The following is a 20,194-nucleotide window of genomic DNA, read 5'->3' as shown; positions in this document are numbered from 1 at the left end:
AGGTGACTTGCCCAGGGTCACACAGCCAGTCTAGGGCAGAGCAGGTGCATTGGATGGCCTCTTGGGTCCTTCCCTACCTTTGGTCTGTCAGTCTGTGACTTAAACCTGTACCTTTCACACTCTGAGGCCATCTCTAGCCACTCTACCGTGCTGCCTTTACAATAGACCAATTGGGATGGAATGTGGTTCAAACCAAAAAGTATCAAGGTATTAGCTTCAGTTCAGTTTGAGACTCAGTCTACCATCTTGAGAAAATGGCAGCCAATAAAAGGTTTCCTGTGGAAATAGATCCTGTAGCTTGACAATTTTTCATTACACTTAATGAGAAGCAGCTATAGAAATGTGTAACTGCAATGAGTGAAGCCTTACTGCTCAAAGAACAACTAATTACAGAGAAAGCTAAAGTGAAGACGAGGTACTCTAACACCCACATTCTTCTATGGAGATGCCAGAAGCAAGATTTGTTGTTGTTTTTGTCTTTGGCTTTGTCTTTTTCGCAATGCAATGGCTATTTGCCTTCTATAAAATCATCAAATAAAGGGAATCACTTGGGACCCTCTAGTTCACAGAATCTCAGAGTTAGAAGAACTGAGTAGGAATTTCCTCTATATTTTCATTGACAAGAGTCATCTACCCTCTAGTGACAGAAGCCCACTACCTCCTGAGTTGGGCCATCCCACTCTGGATGGCTCTCCTTGTCAGAAAACTCTTCCTTCCATCAGACTGAAATCTGCTCCTTTGTACCTTCCGCCCACTCTCTGGTCCTCACTCTGCCATCTGAGCCAAGCAGAAAGATACCCCAAAGTCCCCAGTCCTTTAAAAATTGAGTTTTCTTTCAAATAATAGGCTGCCTTTCTTCCAACTGGTCTCTAGAGACTGAGCTACAATCTTGATGAATTTCAGCACTGGACACTTGAGTATTTCTGTAAATCAGGTAGTATTTCCAAGACTCTACCTTAGCAGCCGCATTCCCGCCGTGGCTCCCAAGTGAGCCGGTGTGCTTTTGTGTAGGTCAGCTGGAATCTTTTCCTTAACTCTCTGCATGCAGTCCTCAAAAGCTCTGGGGACAGCTTGGGGGCTATTTCCATAACTGGAGATCCCAGAGCCTAGAAAGTGAAGCATAGAAAGTGCTTGGCACCTGGTGAGTGTTTAATAAATTCATTCAGTTCTCAGCTTTATCAGTTAGCAACAACATATTGTCTCATTATTTTTTTAAAAAAAGTTTTAAGAATAGGATTCAGAGGGAGAAATAAGGGATACCATGTGGTATCCTGGGAAAAAGGCTCTTGTGGGCACGTCCCATGAGGGCCTGAACTGTACCATCAGGCAACTCCCAAGAGCCCAAGAGAAGGGATAACATGGGAGAAAGTCTAGGCTGAAATTAGTATACGGACTGATTTTAAAGTAATAATCACTGATAATGCCTTAAGGTTTGCAAACTGCATTTTTCACTACAACTCTGTAAGTTAGATGCTACTGGCATTATTATCCACATTTTACAGATTCTTGGAGAGAAGAAGCATATCAGCAGAATAAGAGGTAGGGTTTGAACTCAGGTCTGTCTTGATTCCAAGTTCAGCACACTTACCACCACACCATACTATCTCTGAACATGGTATAATAACATTATAGGATCATAGATCTGGAGCTGGAAGAGACCTCAGTATCCATCTATTCTCGTCCCATCTCTTCATTTTACGAATGAGAATAGTGAGGCTGAGTCAAGACCTCTACAGGGTGTCCCAAGAGGCTTTTGGGACACCCTGTGAGTGACACAAGATTGGGGCGGCATGGTGGTGCAGTGGATTGAGCACGAGGCTTGGAGTTAGAAAGATTTCCTGAGTTCAAATATGGACTCAAACACTTACTGTGTGACCCTGGGCAAGTCATTTAACCCTGTTTGCCTCAGTTTCTTCATCTGTAAAATGAGCTGGAGAAAGAAATGGCAAACTACTCCAGCATCTTTGCCAAGAAAACCCCAAATGGAGTCATGAAGAGTTGGACATGATTGAAAAGACTGAACAACCACAAGCCTGACTTTCTGTTAGGACAGGAAGATATGAACTGTTTCGGGGAAGTCAGGACTGAGGTGTGAGATATGAATAAACCACTGCCAGGAGCTTTCTCTGCTCTTTGAGGATAGAAACAACAGTTGGCACCATCTACCATCCCCTCTGCTCTGGTACCCCTCCCCCCAGCCATTTTCCTTTGAAGACATCCATGCCCATAATTACATACTTCATTGGGTGTGTCCTTTGTGATGCTCAGACATGCAATGCCCTTCCCCTGTTTTGGAGAAGCAATTACTGGTTTGAAGAATCTCCCCAACCAAGGAAAGGGTCCTGCTGCCCTTCTTCCTTTTTTTGGACCTTTCTGGCTCCCTGATGGGCATGAATCAACAACCCTGTAGGAGCCATGGGATAGAGGGCTACTGGATTCTACACATTAATCCCAGTCATGCCTCACTATTTTAGGAATTCTGGCCTGAGAGATCTGATGAAATATCCAGATGGAAACTTCTTCCCAAAGACATCCCAGCAGCATGGTGGTGTTACTCCTAAGCTTTGCTGTTGTATCTCCTACCTTAGATTTAGGTATAGATATGTTGTATTCCCAATGGAATGGAAGTTCCCTGAAGGCAGGGGCTGTTTAATTTTTGACTTTGTGTCCTCAGCATTAGGACAAGTTCTGATACATAGTAGGCACTTAAGAAAGGTTTTTTGATTAATTTCTTCATCAGAGAAAACACTTCCTTTCACAGCTCCTTAACTCTCCAACTTCCCTGTTTCTCAAGATTACTTGCCTGAGAGGCACCAATGGATTGAGTTGGAGTGGAGAAAAAAAATGATCCAACCATGTTTTTTTTTTCTCATTCTAGCACTTTCTCCTGTGTAGGACTGCCTACCTTTACTTGGCATGGTGACCCACCATTCTCTCTTCCAGCCTCCTGAGTACAGGGAGGCTATCAGACAAAGACTCACTATCACAGAGAGCTCACAGGAGTGAATGGATGGACTGCCTGACCTGGAGCTGCTGCCCAATGCTTCTTCACTCCTACAGCTGCTGAATGTGTGGAGGGGACAAACCCCACGAAGGAGGAGGAGGACACTCACTAGAGGCTCCAGGTGTGGAGTAGAGACTTGACTCCTCTGAGGCTGTGCCAACAAGGAGACACTTCAAATGTGAAACTTGGCTAGTTAAGTCTTCTTTTACAGTAATGTCAGGGCTTTTGGTCAGCCAGCTTCTCCTTGGAGCCTTGGGCTGCCCAGAGGAAGGAGGGACAATCCATTTATAGCAAGTGGTGCTGTCTCCTATCACCCTTTCCCCTCAAATCACAGACATCCACCCAAAGGAGGCTGAGTCCTCTCCTCTTCCTCCTCCTCCTCCTCCTCCTCCTCCTCCTCCTTCTCTTCCTCTTCAGTGCATGTTCATAAAGGGAAGCTGGCCGAACAATATTTTTTTTGGAGGGGGGAAGGCAGGGCAGTTGGGGTTAATTAACTTGCCCGAGGTCACACAGCTAGTAAGTGTGTCAAGTGTCTGAGGCTGGATTTGAACTCAAGTCCTCCTGACTCCAGGGCCGATGCTCTACTCACTGTGCCACCTCTCTGCCCCCCAAACAATATTCTTGAAAACTAGTGCTTTTCTTTTCCTTCTCTTTCTGAAAGAGCTGCCATGTTCTTGGCCTGCACTTGGAAAAGGACTTGCTGTGGTATAAGTCCAATGTAGGTCTCTGACCCTCAGTGGGGAAAGGAAGGAAGGAAAGACCCTGAGAATAATCTGCCCTAAGATTCAGGACCAGGAGAAAGGAAGGGGCAGAGAAGTAACTTGTTACTCTTTGAAAGCCTTCTCTGATCATTTCATTAGCAAGCAAGTTAAGTGCTTACTATGTGCTAGGCTATCAAGTACTGAAGATACAAAGGTGAAAACGAAAACAGGCCCTGCCTACGAGGAGCAGACCTCTGCCTTCTGCATTGAAATGCTATCCCCCTGCCTTAGTGACATAAGAAGGGCAGTGAGGTCCAGTGGAAAGAGGGCTATGCTTGGAGAAGAAGGACCTGGGTTCAAATCCCACCCTTATGATACTGTAGATGTGAACTTGGGAACACTTGAGGGCTCTCTAAGCCTCACATTCCTCAATTGTGACATGAGGGGGGTGGGACTAGATGAGGTCTGAGGTCCGTTTCAATTCTAGATCTGTGATCCTTTGGAGAAGAAAGGGAGAACAAAGGGCACTGGGGAAAATAGACACAGGGAGGTTTGGTGAGCTGGGATCCTGCTTCTCCAAATGGGACGAGGCTCCCTCTGGAGGAGGGTGTTCCGAGAAGGTGCTGGATGGTGCTGGATGGCCACTTGGCAACATGGTATAGTGGGGATTCCTGCCCCAACCAATTTTCTAGCTTTGATGGACCCCAGTCACCGTCCCACACTCAACAATCTACCAAACATGCCTATTCTCTGTTCCTCATAGATGACACTCCAGTCTCCTGGCCTTTGTGCTTGCTGCCTCCCACACCTGCAACATATTTCCTTCTTACTTCTTCTTCCCAGAGTCCTCTTCTTTCAAGACCCAGCTCAAGCACCACTGGTGGTATGAAGCCTTTCCTGATCCTCTCAGTTGCTAGGGCCTTCCCTGCCATATGATGTTTATTTGTATTTATCCATCTTATTTTTGTTCTTTATGTGTATATATGCAGAATTAATATAAATATATACAGAATATGTAAGTAGTATATTAATATAAATATAAACAGGATACATATGTACATACATATATGCATGTATATATATGTATATATTATATACGGGTATATGTATATACATTCACAAAGCAGAATTGAAACAGCTCAGAGGAAATGCAGAATGTGCAAGCTTGGAGTATGCGCCCCAAATGTGCACACAGACTATTTGTGCCCGACCTGTGGCAGAGCATTCTGAGCTCTTTTTGGCCTGGTCAGCCGCAGCTGGACACATTGAATCTTGACTGAAGCATAATGATGCCATTTTGGCCCTCTTCAAGAATGAAGGACAACAACCAACCAACCATATAATATATAAATATACGTATACGCACAAATATATATGTGTATGTGTGTAGATAGATAGGCAGAGAGTCAGTCGCTAGTGTTTCCCCCATTAGAATGGAAGTTCTTTGTGAGTAGGAACCATTTCATTCATTGTACTTGTATTCCCATTGCCTAGTACAGAGTGCTTGGTATACAGTAGGGGATTAATAAAGAATTGTTGATTGATTAAATGGTCATTGAGAGCCTTTAAAATTCTATGATTATGTGATGATCTATTTTCTCTCTTCCAATCTACACCCCTTCCATCTAGGATAGGAATAGAGAGCCTTACACAAGGGCATTGGGATAGGAACAGGTAAGAAGTCTTCTTGGTAGACTAATTTCTCACTAACATGTAGGCAGAAGCTCATTAGTGGTGTAGTTATGGGTGGCTTTGTGGATATTGAGGTTGTGTGGAAGCTTCTAGGGGTGATGTCCCATAAACAAGGAGACTGGGAAAGGTGGACTTCCTTATCCAGAGGACCACCATGTTGTCTTTGATCTAGGGTTGGGTTAGGAGGGACATCTGAGACCAAGGATGAAGTCAGTGTTAGAGTATGGCTGCTACCACTCCTGAGAAACAAAACAAACAGGTCCCAAAGACTCACTGAAGAGTGGAAGCGATGTGGTCTGGAAGGTAGGGCAGTGGACTTGGAGCTTGGCGTGTGGTGTAAGATGCTGGTCTCAACCTCATTTCTACCAAAGCGCCTTTTCAGTTTTCCCATAAGGTCTTGTCAAGTAGGGACTCCTTCCTCGAGCACTCCATGTCCTTGGGTTTATTGGCCACTGGAGTACTGGGTTCCATGGTTTTTTTAACCTATTGTTATACAGTCTATTCCCCTGCTCTACTTTCCTACTTTTTAATCTGCCCCAAATAGTTTTGATGATGACTGCTTTATGGTATAATTTGGGGTTCTAGTCCCCTTTCATTACTACCGTCCCCCTATTATTTCCCTTAAGATTCTAGACCTTTTGTTTCTGCCAAAAATTTATGTTGCTGTTTTGTTTCATTGTAGAAAATACTTGAATTCAGATTCCATCTTAGCTACTAGCTCTTTGGCTCTGGGCAAGTCATTTAACCCATCTCGGCTTCGGCTTCCTTATCTGTAAAATGTATACAATAGTGCTTGTAGCATTTATCTGACAGGATCATTGTGAAAGTCCAATGGCACAATGTATGTAAAGAATTTCTCAAGTCTTAGATACAGGCCCCTCTTTGCTGTTGTCGGCTGAGTCAGTCGCGTGTCCCGGCAGAGGGATGCGTGCCTGTCTGCTGCACATTCAGAGACCTCCCTGAAACTTCTGACAACCACAGGCAAGCCAACAAGGATGGAATCCAGGTCTCCTAAAAGGAGAGACTGATGTGGGAATGTCCCTTCTCATGTGGGACCTTATTCAGGGCACTGCTTAACCACATGCTACCCACACACATGGCATTTTCCCACCCAGAAAGGACACATCTCGTTTTCAGAGGCTCCTAAAAGCACAAGTAGTTGCATAGGTCACTCTTCCCTGGTATTCCTGAAAATTGCCGAGGGAGAACCTTGCCCTCCTGTCCCCCGGATTTTCACACTGCCCGTCTCCAAGAAGGTCAAAGAGCTTTAACTTCGCATGTCTACACAAGGAGCTGCACAAAGAGCAGCCGTTATCTTCCTCCCATTAACTGGAGCCCAAGAAAAGAGGAGGCCTGCCAGGTGGGAACATAGAACCTCCAGAATGATAGAATCATGGCACTGCAGACTTAGAAGGGGCATTGGAGGATGGACCAGCAGAGCCGGGAGGGACCTGAAGGCAGGGTGGTGTAGTGGTTTGCACGCTGGACTTGGAGGCAGGAAGAACTGGTTTCAAATCCCACCCCCTACCTTCACTAGCTGTGTGACCCTAGACAAATAACATAACCTCTCTTGGCCTCTGCCTTCATTACAGAGGTAAAGTGACTTATTCAAGGTCACTCAGTTATCAGCAGAGCCCTCCCCAGGCCACCACCCTGCCTCTCTCTTGTCCTGTTTATCACTGAAGGAAAGACCACCCCACAGGGCATGCACTCAACCTTCTCCCTCTGCCTTGTTATTGGAGCCCCTTTCCCCCCAGCTGGAGGAGGGTCTTACCTTTCACACTGCACCTGTAGGTCTGGTTAACTACGCCCGTGTTGTTTTCCTTCTCTGCTGGCCACTGGTACACGTAGACAGTGGTCCTCGAGGATCCGGCATCAAGCACTATCCCATACTAAAGCAAAGAAGGAGGGTCTATCAGAGCCTGATTGGGCCCCAGGGAGGACTCCCCCGCCCCAAGGCTTCCGAGTTATCACTCAGCTCAGCTTAGCTGACTGCCACCTGGATACAAAGAATCCAGACAATCCTGGACCTCAAGCAGCTTCCATTCTGGGGCAGGGGGATGGGACATACAAATCTCATCTCCTTTGATCCCCACAGTAACCCGGGAAGGTGTGATTATCATTCCCACTTTATAGTTCAAGCGGATGGTGTGAAGTGGCTTTCCCAGAGTCACAAGCTAGGAAGTGTCTGAGTCCGAACTCTTGTGCTCTTGACTCTAGGCCCAGGGCTCTATCCACGTGGCCATCTGGCTGTGTCTAGATCTCTACTGTGCATCCCACCATAGGCATTCAAGGTATATTTACTGATGGAGGAAGTACTTTCTAAGAACCAATCCCATCTACATCAAATCGCTGCCTTCTTAGTGAGGGAGGAGAAAAGGGAAGGAAGGAGAAAATTTGGAACTAAAAAAAATCTTTAAAATTGTTTTTATGTGTTATTGGAAAAAAAACAAAATATTAAAAAAAAGAAGCAATCCCATTCAATTTCTGCATGCACATAGATTACAAAACAAAGGGATAGAAGGATGAGTTCCACCAATATGGAGAAAAGTGTTTGGCCACAAGGTTTTCTGCAGAGCTGTGTTGGCTTCTCAGTTGGGCAGGTCTAACCTGCCTATTAAAGGAAAGGGGGACTTCAGAAGCCCAGCCCCAAGGTTAGGGCATTTCCTATCTCCCACAGCTCTAGCTATAACCCGATCTGATCTATTTGTAGTGGTTTCCTCCAGTTTCAGCACTGATGTTGCCTGGAGAAGACACAGAGCATTTGTCTCACCAGCCATGGGAAAGCAAGCCGGCACCCTACTCGGTAAGCCGACAGACAACAGTAAGGCGTGGCAGGCATGCATGTAGCAACCGATGCCACACTGTAATTGTACCTAGTCTAAGCAGGGACTTGTACATGGAACTTTTTTTTTTTAAGATGGATCTTAGAGATCACCTAATCCAATCCCACAGACCTTCAAAGGGTAAGTGACTTTCCAAGGATCAAACAGAAAGTTGGCAGGAAACCCCGACCTAGAGCCCAGGATTCCCCCCTCCCGTTCTGGGGCTCTTCCCACCACATCACACCCATGAAGTAAGGGAAACCCATTACAATCGTAAGCACAGATTATAACACCTAAGTGTGACAGCTTCCATGCTCAACCACTGATTTCAAAGGCCAGTCCTACGGTCACATCGCCCCAAAGAAAACAAGACAAGAGTCTGGGCTCTGACTTTACCCAGCAGGACTAGACATGCTCATAGACTAGAACCTAGGAACCACATGGAGAGATGAGAGTAGAATGAGAGGCCCTGGGTTTGAATCCTCATTCTGCCTGGATCTTGTTACCTGTGTGGTCTTGGATAAGCTATTTCATCCCTCCAGGACAGTTTCCTTATCTGTAAAATGGGAGGGCTGAGCTGGATGACCATGAAGATCCTTTCCAGATCAAAAAAAAAAAACCAAAACAAAACCTGCCATCAGATTCTGACAACAAATACTGGCTGAAATGTGGGTGAGGAGAGTCTGGAGAGCCTTCTGCTGTCCGTCATTCATAGTCACTTCTCCGACAGACACCATGGCCATGGGACCCTTTTCCAACAGCTCCGTTTTCAACTCCAACAACAAAAGTTTGCTGCAGAAGAGGCTTGATCAAAGAGAGGGTTGGGATTTCTCAGCCGCCTCCAGCCTAACCACGGGCTCACCAGACCACAAATAACAGAGTGGGCTGGAGCTCATTAGTCCTAACTGAGGTTGGAGCTCTCGAAGGGGAATTCAGGGTCACTTTATTCAACTAAATCTAGCAAGGCTCTGGAGGATTCAGAGACAAAATTGTAAGCTCCTTGAGGGCGGGAACTCTCTTTTGCCTTTCTTTGCAGCCCCAGCCCCTAACACAGTGCTTGGCACATATGACTGCTTCTGTATAATCTGTATCAAACTGCTTGCCTTCTCAAGGAGGGAGGGAGGGAGAGAATTTGGATAATGCTTAAGAACTCCTCGAGGCATTCCCTGTTTATGGATGAGAAAACCAGGCTCAGGAAGTTCAGATGTAATTCCAGGCTCCCACAGCCGGTGAATATCAGAAGAGGTTCCCTTCACCCCTGCACAAAGGATTTATTCCCCTGTGATAAGCTTTGAAATCTGTGGCTCTCCCTGGCCTTTGAAGTTACTCTCCCTGTGGTTTAAGGAGCTTCACTAGAGGCATGGTACCTACACGGGCACAGGTGCGACTTGAATACTCATGTGCAACTAGGGAGCAGAATTTAAAGTATATGCATTGGGACTTCCTTTTTCTGCAGAGGTGGGGGGCTACTGGTATGGAATGGTGCATGCCTTATCAGATGTGTCAGTCTTTCTTTTTCCTTCATTATAAAGGAAAGCAGAGACGGGAAGAAGGGGGTATGTTCAGAAATGACCGATGGGAAACAGAAGAATCAATAAAAACTAATAAAGAGATTTAAAATGGGCATTTGTAACAAATGAAAGTATTTTCTTCATAGTTCACCCCCATACCCACCATATCCAGGGTCTGCATTGGGCCCTGAGTGGTTGCTGACCCCCTAGTCCCAGCTCTGAACCAGAAACACGGTGAGGTTTGTTTGGGCCGTGGAGGGAGCAGATGATTCAGCCATCACAATAGGGCCTATTCAGACAGTGAACGGCACCTTCCTCCGTCCCTCCCCACTCCCATTAAACAGACTTGACACAGGAGATTTTTCTCTTCCTTGCTCTCAGAGCTTTCAACATAGTGTGGCCAAATCAACATCACACTGTCTCTGAAGGCCCCCCCACTTCTGCATCCCCTCAGTCAGGGATCTTCTTACCTTCAGGCCTGGGGCCAGGACTTCTTTCTGGTTGATCTGAATGAGCGTTATGGCCCCCAGCACAGCCATGCTTACAAGCAGGACCACCAAGGCAACCACAGCGGGGGTCCGGGAGAGGGCCTTGAAGCCTAAAACAGAAAGACCCCCTCAATACATATAAGGACATAGGCAGGACACGGTCATTGTCTCTTGAGCTGGGTGTCTCTGGGGAACTGACCTTAAGATTAAGAGCTAGAAAGTCCTAGAGACCACCTCATTCATTCTCTTCAATATACAGAGGAGGAAACAGCCTGAGAAGGGGAAGGGGACTCCCAGGAAATCAAGAACGGAGGGAGAAGCCAAATCCAAATCCTCTGGTTTCGAATCCATCTCTTTTCCTTCTGTCTCTCACTACAGGACTTTTCTGCTCTTGTGGCAAATACGCAACTCCCCTCTAGCTAAGAACTGGTCATTTTACGGCCATTCTGCAGATGAGAATACTGAGACCCAGGGAAGTCAAGTCATCACTAGCTAGAGACTTTGGGATTAGAACCCAGCACACCAGAATCTGATCCTGCCAGATCCTTTGAAAAGTACAAAGTGCTCTAAAAATGTAGCATGTTTCCTATCTCCACTGCGTGTTACAGCTGACTGAAGTGTGATGGGGTGTTTAAAAATGTTCCCTTTAACGACATCTTGTCCTTAGGACTGTAAGTTCTGGGTGACTCAGTTGTTGGAAGGCATTATGAGAAGGTTATGAGCCCAGCCAGTGCTTCCAGTTTCTCAGCTCTTTGTTTTGACCCCTTTGTATCCCCCATCCCCCACCCTGGGCATCCCTGAGAGATGGGAAAGGAGTCAGCCTTGGAACGGGGCAGCCCAGCGTGTCCAGCCCTCCTCTCTGGATCTCACCTGCTCATCACGAGTACCGGGTAACCTCCCCCTCACCTTCCACCTGCACACCTGCTTTTCCTAAGTAATTAATAATAATGCCAATAACTCCTGACATTCACATAGCGACACGCTTTACAAATATCTTCTCCTTTGCTTCTCACAGCGCTCCAAGGTAGATACTGTTATTATCCCCATTTAACAGTTAAGGAAACTGAGGCAGACAGGTTAAGTGACATGCCAAAGGTCACACAGCTAGTAAGTGTCTGAGGCTGGATTTGAACTCAGGCCTTCCTGGCCTGATCTGGCACTCTCTCCACTTGGTGCAAGGGAGCCTTTCTGTCCTCTCTCCCCTCAGAGAAAAGGGTCTTGAAGACACATCTTTGGGATTATCCCGATTTTCCTTCATTTGCATCATTGATTTTTTTTATTTGTTTTGGTTTTTTGTTGTTTTTGGAGGGGGGAAGGCAAGGCAATGGAGGTGAAGTGACTTGCCCAAGGTCACACAGCTAAGTGTCTGAGGACAGATTTGAACTCAGGTCCTCCTGCCTCCAGGGCCAGGGCTCTACTCACTTCACCATCTAGCTGCCCTGCGTCATTGATGATTAACTCATAAATCTCAGAGTGCAGAAGATCTGAGTCTGTGTGCCATCACAGACACTCACTAGCTGTGCGACCCTGAGTAAGTCACTCAACCTCCTTCTGCCTGTTTCTTTCTGTGTAAGATGGCTAATGATAACTGCAGTACCTAGCTCAGAGAGTTGTCGTGAGGATCAAGCGAGGTCCCCAGATCCCAGAACTGGAAGGGACTCAGAGGCAATAGGACGATGAGCACCTGTGCCATGCACTGTGCTAAGGGCTAGAGCACAAGAAAGGCAATCCAACCCATCAGCCCTCTCATTCTAGGTGTAATCTGAGCTGGAAACCTGGCTCATGTAGAGTTGGAGAAACCGAGGCAAGGTGAAATGTCTCGCCTAAAGTCACAGAGGTGGGAAGTGTTGGATTTGCACCGAGGCCACCTAATTCCAAATCTAGTGCGCTTCTCACCGCACGCACCCACAAGACCCCCATGACCACGTAACTACAGAAGCACCGGTTCCAGGAACCCCTGGGTTTGCAAACCAAGTGCAAGAGTCACTCCAGCACATCAGAAGCACGGCACTCCTTTATAAGGCAGGTTGTTTTTTGTCATTGTTGCTTTTCCTTCGAGGGATATCGGTGCTTAGAAGAGGCACAGCGAGGAAATCGTAGTGGAAAGAGCCCCAGATTTGGCCCCAAAGGACCCGGGTGAAAATTCGAATTCTGCTGTGATCATCCTTGTGACTAGGGCAAGTCACCTCACCTGTCTCAGCCTGTTTCTTCCTTTGGAAAACAAGGGGGTTGGACGAGACATTTTCTAAGCTTCTTTTGAATTCTATGCCCCCCAATGTCATAGGGAGCCCACCTAGAGCCTGGTTTCACCCTCCCAAGGCACAGCAGGGTGGGCTTCCACCCCAGAGCCAGCAGACGCTCTTTTCCAGTGGGATGTGACTGGGCAGCAGAAAGCAAAATCCAAAGCTTAGCCAAGAGGAATTTTCCCAGGTGGTGACTTCATGTAAGAGGAAGGACCTACCTCCATGGCAAGTTGTCTCCTGCCCTGCTGAAGGTGCACCCTGGCACCTGGAGCTTTAGTGAGCTTGAGTCATGGGCTATCTGCTCTCCTGCCTCTACTCAGAATTAGTCAGGCTAGGCTCTGTTTGCTGCTGTTGGATTGCAGTGGACCTTGAAGGTGTGCAGGGGAAGAGAAGGACCAGAGATAGGTAGAAAGTCTGGGAAATGAGTCCCAGGAGGAAGGGATTCAGGCTGTGGAGGCACAGAGGCTCACAAGATCATAGATTTAGAGTTCATCTCATCCAAATTCCTCATTACTGATGAGAGACTAAGGCCAAGCAAGTGACTTGCCCAGGGTCACACAGCTGCTCTGAGTGTCAGAGGCAAGATTTGAACTCATATTTTCCTAATTCCCAACATTGTACCATGCTGCCTCTCCAGTCTCCCTCCTTGGAGACTTCAAAGAAAATAGGCTGAAGGGGTACCAAGGTGGCTCAGTGGATACAGCACTGGCCCTGGTATCAGGAGAATTTGAGTTAAAATCCAGCTTTAGACATTTACTAGCTGTGTGACCCTGGGCAAGTCACTTAACCCCCATTGCCTCCAATAAATAAAAAAGCAAGAAAACAAGTTGAAAGAGCTAATGTATTTTTAAGCTCTAGCAAGAGAGGAAGTGTCATGATAGAAATTGGAAACAGGAAAGAAATGGGTTCAAATACCGCCTCTGATATTCACCAGCTCTATTGTGACCACAGGCAAATCACTCTTCCTCTAGAAACTTCAGTTTCCTTCCCTGTAAAATGTAAGACTCAGCAACCCTCTATTAGGCATCTCCCATGTGCCAGGTACTGTTCTGAGTGCTAGGGATGCAAAGACCAAAAAAAACAAACACCCAAAACCCCAATCTGCTGGAGCTTCCATTCTCCTGAGATGATGATGATAACTTGGAACAGCAAATTTACAGGTTTATTGTTGTTGTGAGCCTCCAACAAAATGCTCATAAAACACTCTGCAAGCCTTAAAGGGTACATGAATTCCAGATGGTGTCATTAGAATGAATACATGAAGAAGCTGTCACACACAGGAAGAAGATGGGATTCTGCTTTGGAGTTATGTGCCTGGCACAGTGTATTCGACTGTGGTATTTTTTGAGCAGGAAGAGATCTTAGAGGTCATCCAGCCTGACCTTTTCATTTTACAAATGAGGAAACTGAGGCCCAGAAGAGATGGAGTTTCTTGCCCAAGATCACATAGGCAATAGGTGTCAAAGCAGGTCTTTAATTTCTCAGAATATGATGACGGAGAAAGGGAAGGTGTCTGGCCTTCTAGCAAGACCAAGATAAACTTCCTCCAACCTCCAAGTCATAACATAGGTTATGAGTCCTTGCTTAACTTCATCTTTCATTCCCCTTATTTTTCCTGACATTCATTGTAAAGGGATCAGGATATTTTGGCAAGGTTAGGAGTCCTTCCAACAGATAGGACCGTGGTCAAGGGATGGAGTGTAAAAGAAGTGTGAGTATAGTCAATAATTCTTGGCACATAATAGGTGCTTAATAAATGTTTGTGGATCGGTTGCTAACAAGTCAATGACCTTAGGCAAATCGCTTCCCTCTTTGAGCATCAGTTTCTTCATCTGTAAAGTCAAAGGACTGGACATGGTGACCTCTAAAGCACCTGGAAGCTTTAGATCTGTGACAAGAATAAGTAGAAAGTAATAATGATGCCACCTGGAAAATGATGCCCATTATCTAGTTGTAGCATTCTAGACTATGTCTCCCCTTGCAAACAGTCAAAAACTGAACTTTGCTTTATCTCTTCTGACTTTATAAGAATGGTCTTCACATCATGGCCCCTTGACAATGAAAGTTAGGGGCAAAAAGGGGATGAAAGATGAAGTTAAACAATGATCCAGGAATGGATAAGCTATGTTGTGGTTGTGAGGCTGGATGATTTTTCTTCATTTTACCATAGATTGAGAAGAGGATGGACCTTGCAGGCCAGCTAGACCAACTGGCTCATTCTGGAGATGAGAAATGAGCCCCAGGATGTTAGATGACTTGCCCAGGGTCACACAAGGAAGAGCAGAGCTGGTATCTGAACCCAGTTCTATGACTCCAAAGCCAGTACTTTCTTTCACCTTGCTCATTACCTCCCTTGAAAATATAGTCTTTTAAACAAGAGTTGGGAAGTCTTTGGAGAGGCTTCTTCATCATCCTGTTGGTCATTCATAATCTCCTTATGCCTGGCCATTGTTCCATCAGTCATCTGTCCACCTACCCCATCCCCACTTCCCCATATTCCATGGTTCATTTAACAGATGTTCCTGAGCTCCTACTCAGTCCAAGGCACTGGGCTAGATGCCAACACCTTTGGTTTCACTATTTCACTATTTTGACAATTATTTCAGTAGAATTCATTTCCTTTGCCATCCCATACATTTTGCTTTATGTACTTAAAAATTCTTCTCAGAAGAGAATCTAGGCTTCACCAGACTTCCAGGGGTTCCATGACACACAAAAATTAAGAATCGCTGATCTCTCACAACTGCCTCATTTTAACAATAAGAAAATGTTAGATGACATGTCCAAGGTCACATGGTCGGTGACACAGACAGGATTTGAACCCAGGTCCTCTAACACCTAAGCCAGGATTCTTTCTAAGACACTTCACTGTCTTCTTAGATTCCCATATCCCAATGTACCTCTGAGCTCATCCAACTCCCACTGCCTTTTAATTCAAGCCAATTAACTCAAGAGATGCTACCATATTTTAATTTCCAAGTGTCTCGTAGGATAACAGAAAACAATTCAGTGCTAGGGATGAACTAGCCCTAGGGGCATCCATCCTCACCTCTGAATCCTCCCAAATCGGAAGACTCAGTTACTGGAAGAAAAACAAACACATTTCCTTAGGTAAAGAAACCAAATCCAAAGAACAAACGTCCCAGAGAAAATCTGTTTGCAAGGGGTGCCTAATGTGGAAGAAACTAGCCTAGCATAGTGGAAAACACACGGGTATAGGAGTCAGAGGACCTGGGTTCAAGACTCAGGTCCTTGGGCAGCTCACTATGTGGGCCTCAGTTTACTTGTGCGTAAAATGAGGAAGTTGGACTCAGTGGCAGCTTCTGATCCCGTTAACCTCCAGGCCCCTGGCTCTGCCCGCTGACTCTCCCGGCGGGCTCCTTGAGGAGAGCTATGAGTACCATAAAGAGAAACACGAAGGGGATACAGCGAAGGAATCAAGGATCGTTAGCCTGGAGAAGATTTAGGGGAGACGTGATAGCTATGGCCAAGTATCTGAAGGATTGGCTTTTGGAAGGGGGCATGGGTTTGTTTTGCTTGTTTGTTTGTTATGTTCGTTTTTGAAGAGGACCAAAGACATCAGGAGGGTGATGTCTTGACTTGCAAGTGAATTAGGCAGATTTGGCTTTGCCTTCCCTAGAGGGAACAACTAGGAACAATGGGAGGAAGTGGAGGACAGACAGATTTAGGCTAGATGTCAGAAAAAGCTTCCTAACCATCATAGTTATCCAGAAGCTAAATAGGATGCGTTGGGAATTGGACCTTCCTGGAGGTCCTCAAGCAAAGTCACTTGTCAGGTACATTGCAGGGGGGAGTCTTATATATGCATGGCTTGGGCTGGATGGCCAGTAGGTCTGTTCCCAAAATTGAGTTTTATATGATTCTGTGAAACTCTCCTGTAAAAACTCTTTTCAGCAGTTTCTGCAGCAGGAAGAGTAATTTTTCTTCTGCTCTGGGTCAGAAAATGTCACCAAAACACAACATCGATGTGTAAGGTGCCTTACAGGTTATGCAGATAATGCGGAGCTTTAGCCAAACATTTTAATTACCTATTCCATACCTGGCTGTGGGAGAGCTTGAGATTTCCATGATACTGGAACGCCAACTGCAAAAAATAAAAATACAAAGCCACCTAGTAATGCTGGGCAGAGGTTCTGTCCATGCCCAGCTTGGCACCTCCGGACAAGTATTTGGTGTGAAGGATGTAGGTGTACATTTATTTCCCATGGAGTATGCAAATAAGCTATTAAGGAAAACTGGGATGTATGGAGTGCTCCCAAAAGTTTGTAAAGCACTTTATATAAATGAGAGTATGTAATGATCTCATCTGAGCTTCACAACAACCCTGGGAGCTACGTTCTATTAGCTTCATCTTACAAAGGATAATAACTGACATTCATATATGATTTAAAGCACACGAAGCACCTTACAGACATGATCTCATTGGAGGCTAAGCAGGGAGGCCCCTTGGTGCACTGGGAAGGGTGGAAGGTTGGGAGCCAGAGGGCCGGGGTTGGGGTCTGAGCTCTGCCTCTTCACCGGGCCTCAGTTTAGCTCATCTGAAAATGGGGTGATAATTTGACTACATGATCTCCAAGAACCCTTTCACTTTTCCAACTGCAATTCTACCACACTCATAGCACTGACATGCAGTAAATCCTACTGGTATCAGTCCCATTTTACTGAAAAACAAAATGAGAGAGGTTGAGTGGTTTGCCCATGGTCACACAGCTTTTAAGTGCTGGGGGCCTGGATTCAAAACCAGATCTTCCTGATTCTGAGTCCTGTACTCTATCCAATATGCCATAATAATGCTTCCACATCCCATGTTTACTGGGTAATTTATTCTAGAGCATAATTTCTTAATCTGGGATCCACAGATAGTCAAGGGATCCATGAACTTGGGAAAAAAATTGCATCTTGATTTTCACTCACCTCTAACTGAAATTGAGCATTTCCTTCCATTATTTAAAAGCATGATTCTGAGAAGGGGTCCATAGGCTGCCAAAGGGTCCATGACACAGAAAAGTTAAGAACCTGCTCCCTGTTCTTCGCCCAAGTTTATGCCTTAAGCTAAAGCCTATTCCCCTAAGGCTCAAAGCCATTTCTTCTTTTTCCCAGATACTAACCTGGTTGTTCACAGGGCTGACGGGAAAGAACAGTAAACATCTTCCTTTTTAAAACTGCAAGTGAGATAAAAACCAGGTCAAGACATCTTTATTTATGTACACATCAACTCCATGAAAGTCAAAGTAACTTGCACACATTGAAAAACAAATACCCCAGGACTCCTGTCTTCCCTCCTCAGATCAAAGCATAAAGGTCACGTTTGGCAACGGGAGTTATTCAGACCAGGGGAAATAAACCAAGATTCAGAGTTTCAGAGTACAAAGAGTCCTCATGAGATCATCCAGTCAAACGTCTTTTATTTTACAAAAGAAACTGACCTCCAGGGGTACACAACTAAGACACACAGGAGTCCAGGTCTTCTGAGTACCACTGCATGCTGTTATCACCATGCATTTTAGGATAAAGTCCTACCAGATAGGAGAGTTCAAAACTATTTTGAAGACTTCATTTTCTGAAGCTTTTGTTTACCTTACTGTTATTTATGTAGATGGATATTTTGTCTAAATTCCTTAAAGAAATAGTTGTATAGCTCAATAGATCAAGGACTTGTGATTTAAAACTCAGGAGAAGCTGAGTTCAAATGATCTTCATTGGCTGTGTGACCATGAGCAAGTCACTTAAACCTCTGTGTGCCTCAAGTAATTCTATGTTACTATGAATAGACTATAACATGGAGAATGTTCACTCAGTAGTTCCATTTATTTATTTAGAGTTTGTACCTTGTCAAACCCTCACCCATTTGAATGTAAGCTACATTGGGGCAGGAATTTTTACATTTTGTCCTTGTTCCCAAAGTGCCTAGGACATAGTAGACACTGAATCTTTTTTTTAATTAACTCAACATTTGGGGAACTATGGCAGCTAGGTGACATGTGGACCTGAAGTCCAGACTGTATGAGTTCAATCCCTCCTTACTTATTAACTCTCGTGACCAAGGTAAGTCACTTAACTTCCATCTTTCTCAGTTTCCTCGTCTGTAAAATGGGGATAACAACAGTACTCCCCTCACAGGATTGTTGGGGGGGGGGGTAAGATGAAATATTATTTATAAATCACAAACCTTAAAGCATTACATAAATATTAGCTGTTATTACAATTGTTCATATAGGTTGTGCTTTGCCTCTTCCGAAACTGATAAAGAGGCATGTTCCTTAGGGGTGATGGGTCCTGCTAATTCAGAGCTCTTGCTGAAACTTTCCAACTGGAAAATCAACCTCAAATCCTACATTTTCAGTGATTTAGAGCTAGAAGGTATTTTGGAAAAGCCCCACGCCATCATTTTATGAATGAGAAAATCCCAGGCGGAGAGGAGGTGAGCGACAGGCTGTCAAGTAGCAAAGCTGGGCTTTGAACCCAGAACTTGTAACTCCAAAGCCCAGGTGTCTTCTGTCACTCTTTGGACTCTCCCCGAGATGACACCTAAGGTCCCTTCCATCTCAGTCTGGGAGGCTATCATTTCACCCCAGGGTCCAAAAGCCTTCTAAAAGCCAACAGGGAGAAGATGAAAACCTTTCTCGTAAAAGGTTCAAGCGTCCTACCTACAGGCTGAGGCAAGACTTCTTTCTTCTCAGAGCAGGGAGCCCAGCTAAGTAGCCTTTCACCTCTCTGTTCTCTGGCTCACCAACTCCATGGAAGAGGCTTTGGAAGCTGTGCTGGTCAGCAACTCTCGCAAGGCTTAATGACAGGCTAAGAAGGTCTCAGCCAGCTCCGCCCAGCTGAAGATGCGGGAGCTGACTTCTTTTTTTTTTTTTTTCTTGCCGGGGAGGGGACTACCGGACTACCGGAGTCCCCTGGGCTTGAGTGTTCTCCCCCGCCTCTAACACATCTATCCAGCCTTTACATGCACTCGTTCATGCCTTCCCCCTTGTCCACAACTGTCGCGACTTTCCCCCCAGGGGTTCGAGTCGGCCCTATTCCCAACCCCCTTCCCTGAACCCTTAGGAATCAGGCTCACTTTCACCTGCTTTCTAGATAAGCAGTTCGAACCCCCAGCCCCAACTCTGGAGGCTGTCCTGCCCAGCACATAGGTTGTGCTCTCTCTCGGTCCCCCAGGGGCAGTCTGTCTTTCCTTACCCGCCCCGGAGATACAGGGAAAGGAGGCGAAGATGAATGAGGCAGGAGCTGATCTGATCTGTCACACTCTAGTCCCCGGCAGTGAGATCAGGCGGAGCGGAGGAGGAGGCGTGGGAAGAGGAGGTCCGGGGGTTGGGGGTACCTGCCTCGGGCTGGAGTGACTGTACGCGGCTAGGAGAGTCACTCTTCCGTCACTCGAGAGGTGGAGAGGGCATGGCGGCCTCCGGGAAGAGGGAGCAGCTTCCGCACCACCTTTCCTATTCGCAGACTCCCTAGAGGTTTCCTACAGATTGTCAGGATTCGGGGCAAACTCGGAGCAAGCTCCCCCGGCTCCAGATGGCAGGACAAGGCAGTGACCCGCCCGCATTCCCCGCCCCTTCCAAGCAGGCTGCACTTTGTCACATAGCGAGTGACCCAGAATGATTTTTGCAGCCTCTCGCTGACTGCCCTCGCCTCCGACCTTCTCAAGCAGAGCAGCAAAGGATGCTCCCTGGATCCCGCCCCCATCTGCCCAGCCTGCCCTGGGA

General features: G+C 46.0%; 1 protein-coding gene across 1 annotated transcript in view; it reads right to left on the bottom strand.

Moving 5' to 3' along the window:
- Positions 1-17,633, bottom strand: part of ENTPD3 (ectonucleoside triphosphate diphosphohydrolase 3) — a 35,265-nt gene extending 17,632 nt beyond the window's left edge. Inside the window, exons 1-4 of the mRNA XM_036760950.1 lie at positions 17,594-17,633; positions 10,204-10,331; positions 7,172-7,289; positions 956-1,106 (exon numbers count right to left, since the gene is read on the bottom strand). Of these exons, the coding sequence (XP_036616845.1) occupies positions 956-1,106; positions 7,172-7,289; positions 10,204-10,331; positions 17,594-17,633 (437 nt within the window). The remainder of the gene's footprint in view (positions 1-955; positions 1,107-7,171; positions 7,290-10,203; positions 10,332-17,593) is intronic.
- Positions 17,634-20,194: the final 2,561 nt, after the last annotated feature.

Source organism: Trichosurus vulpecula, chromosome 5 (genome assembly GCF_011100635.1).
Source record: "Trichosurus vulpecula isolate mTriVul1 chromosome 5, mTriVul1.pri, whole genome shotgun sequence".
Lineage (NCBI taxonomy): Eukaryota > Metazoa > Chordata > Mammalia > Diprotodontia > Phalangeridae > Trichosurus > Trichosurus vulpecula.
Note: the sequence above shows the minus strand (reverse complement) of the source record. Positions and strands in the feature narration are given on the sequence as shown.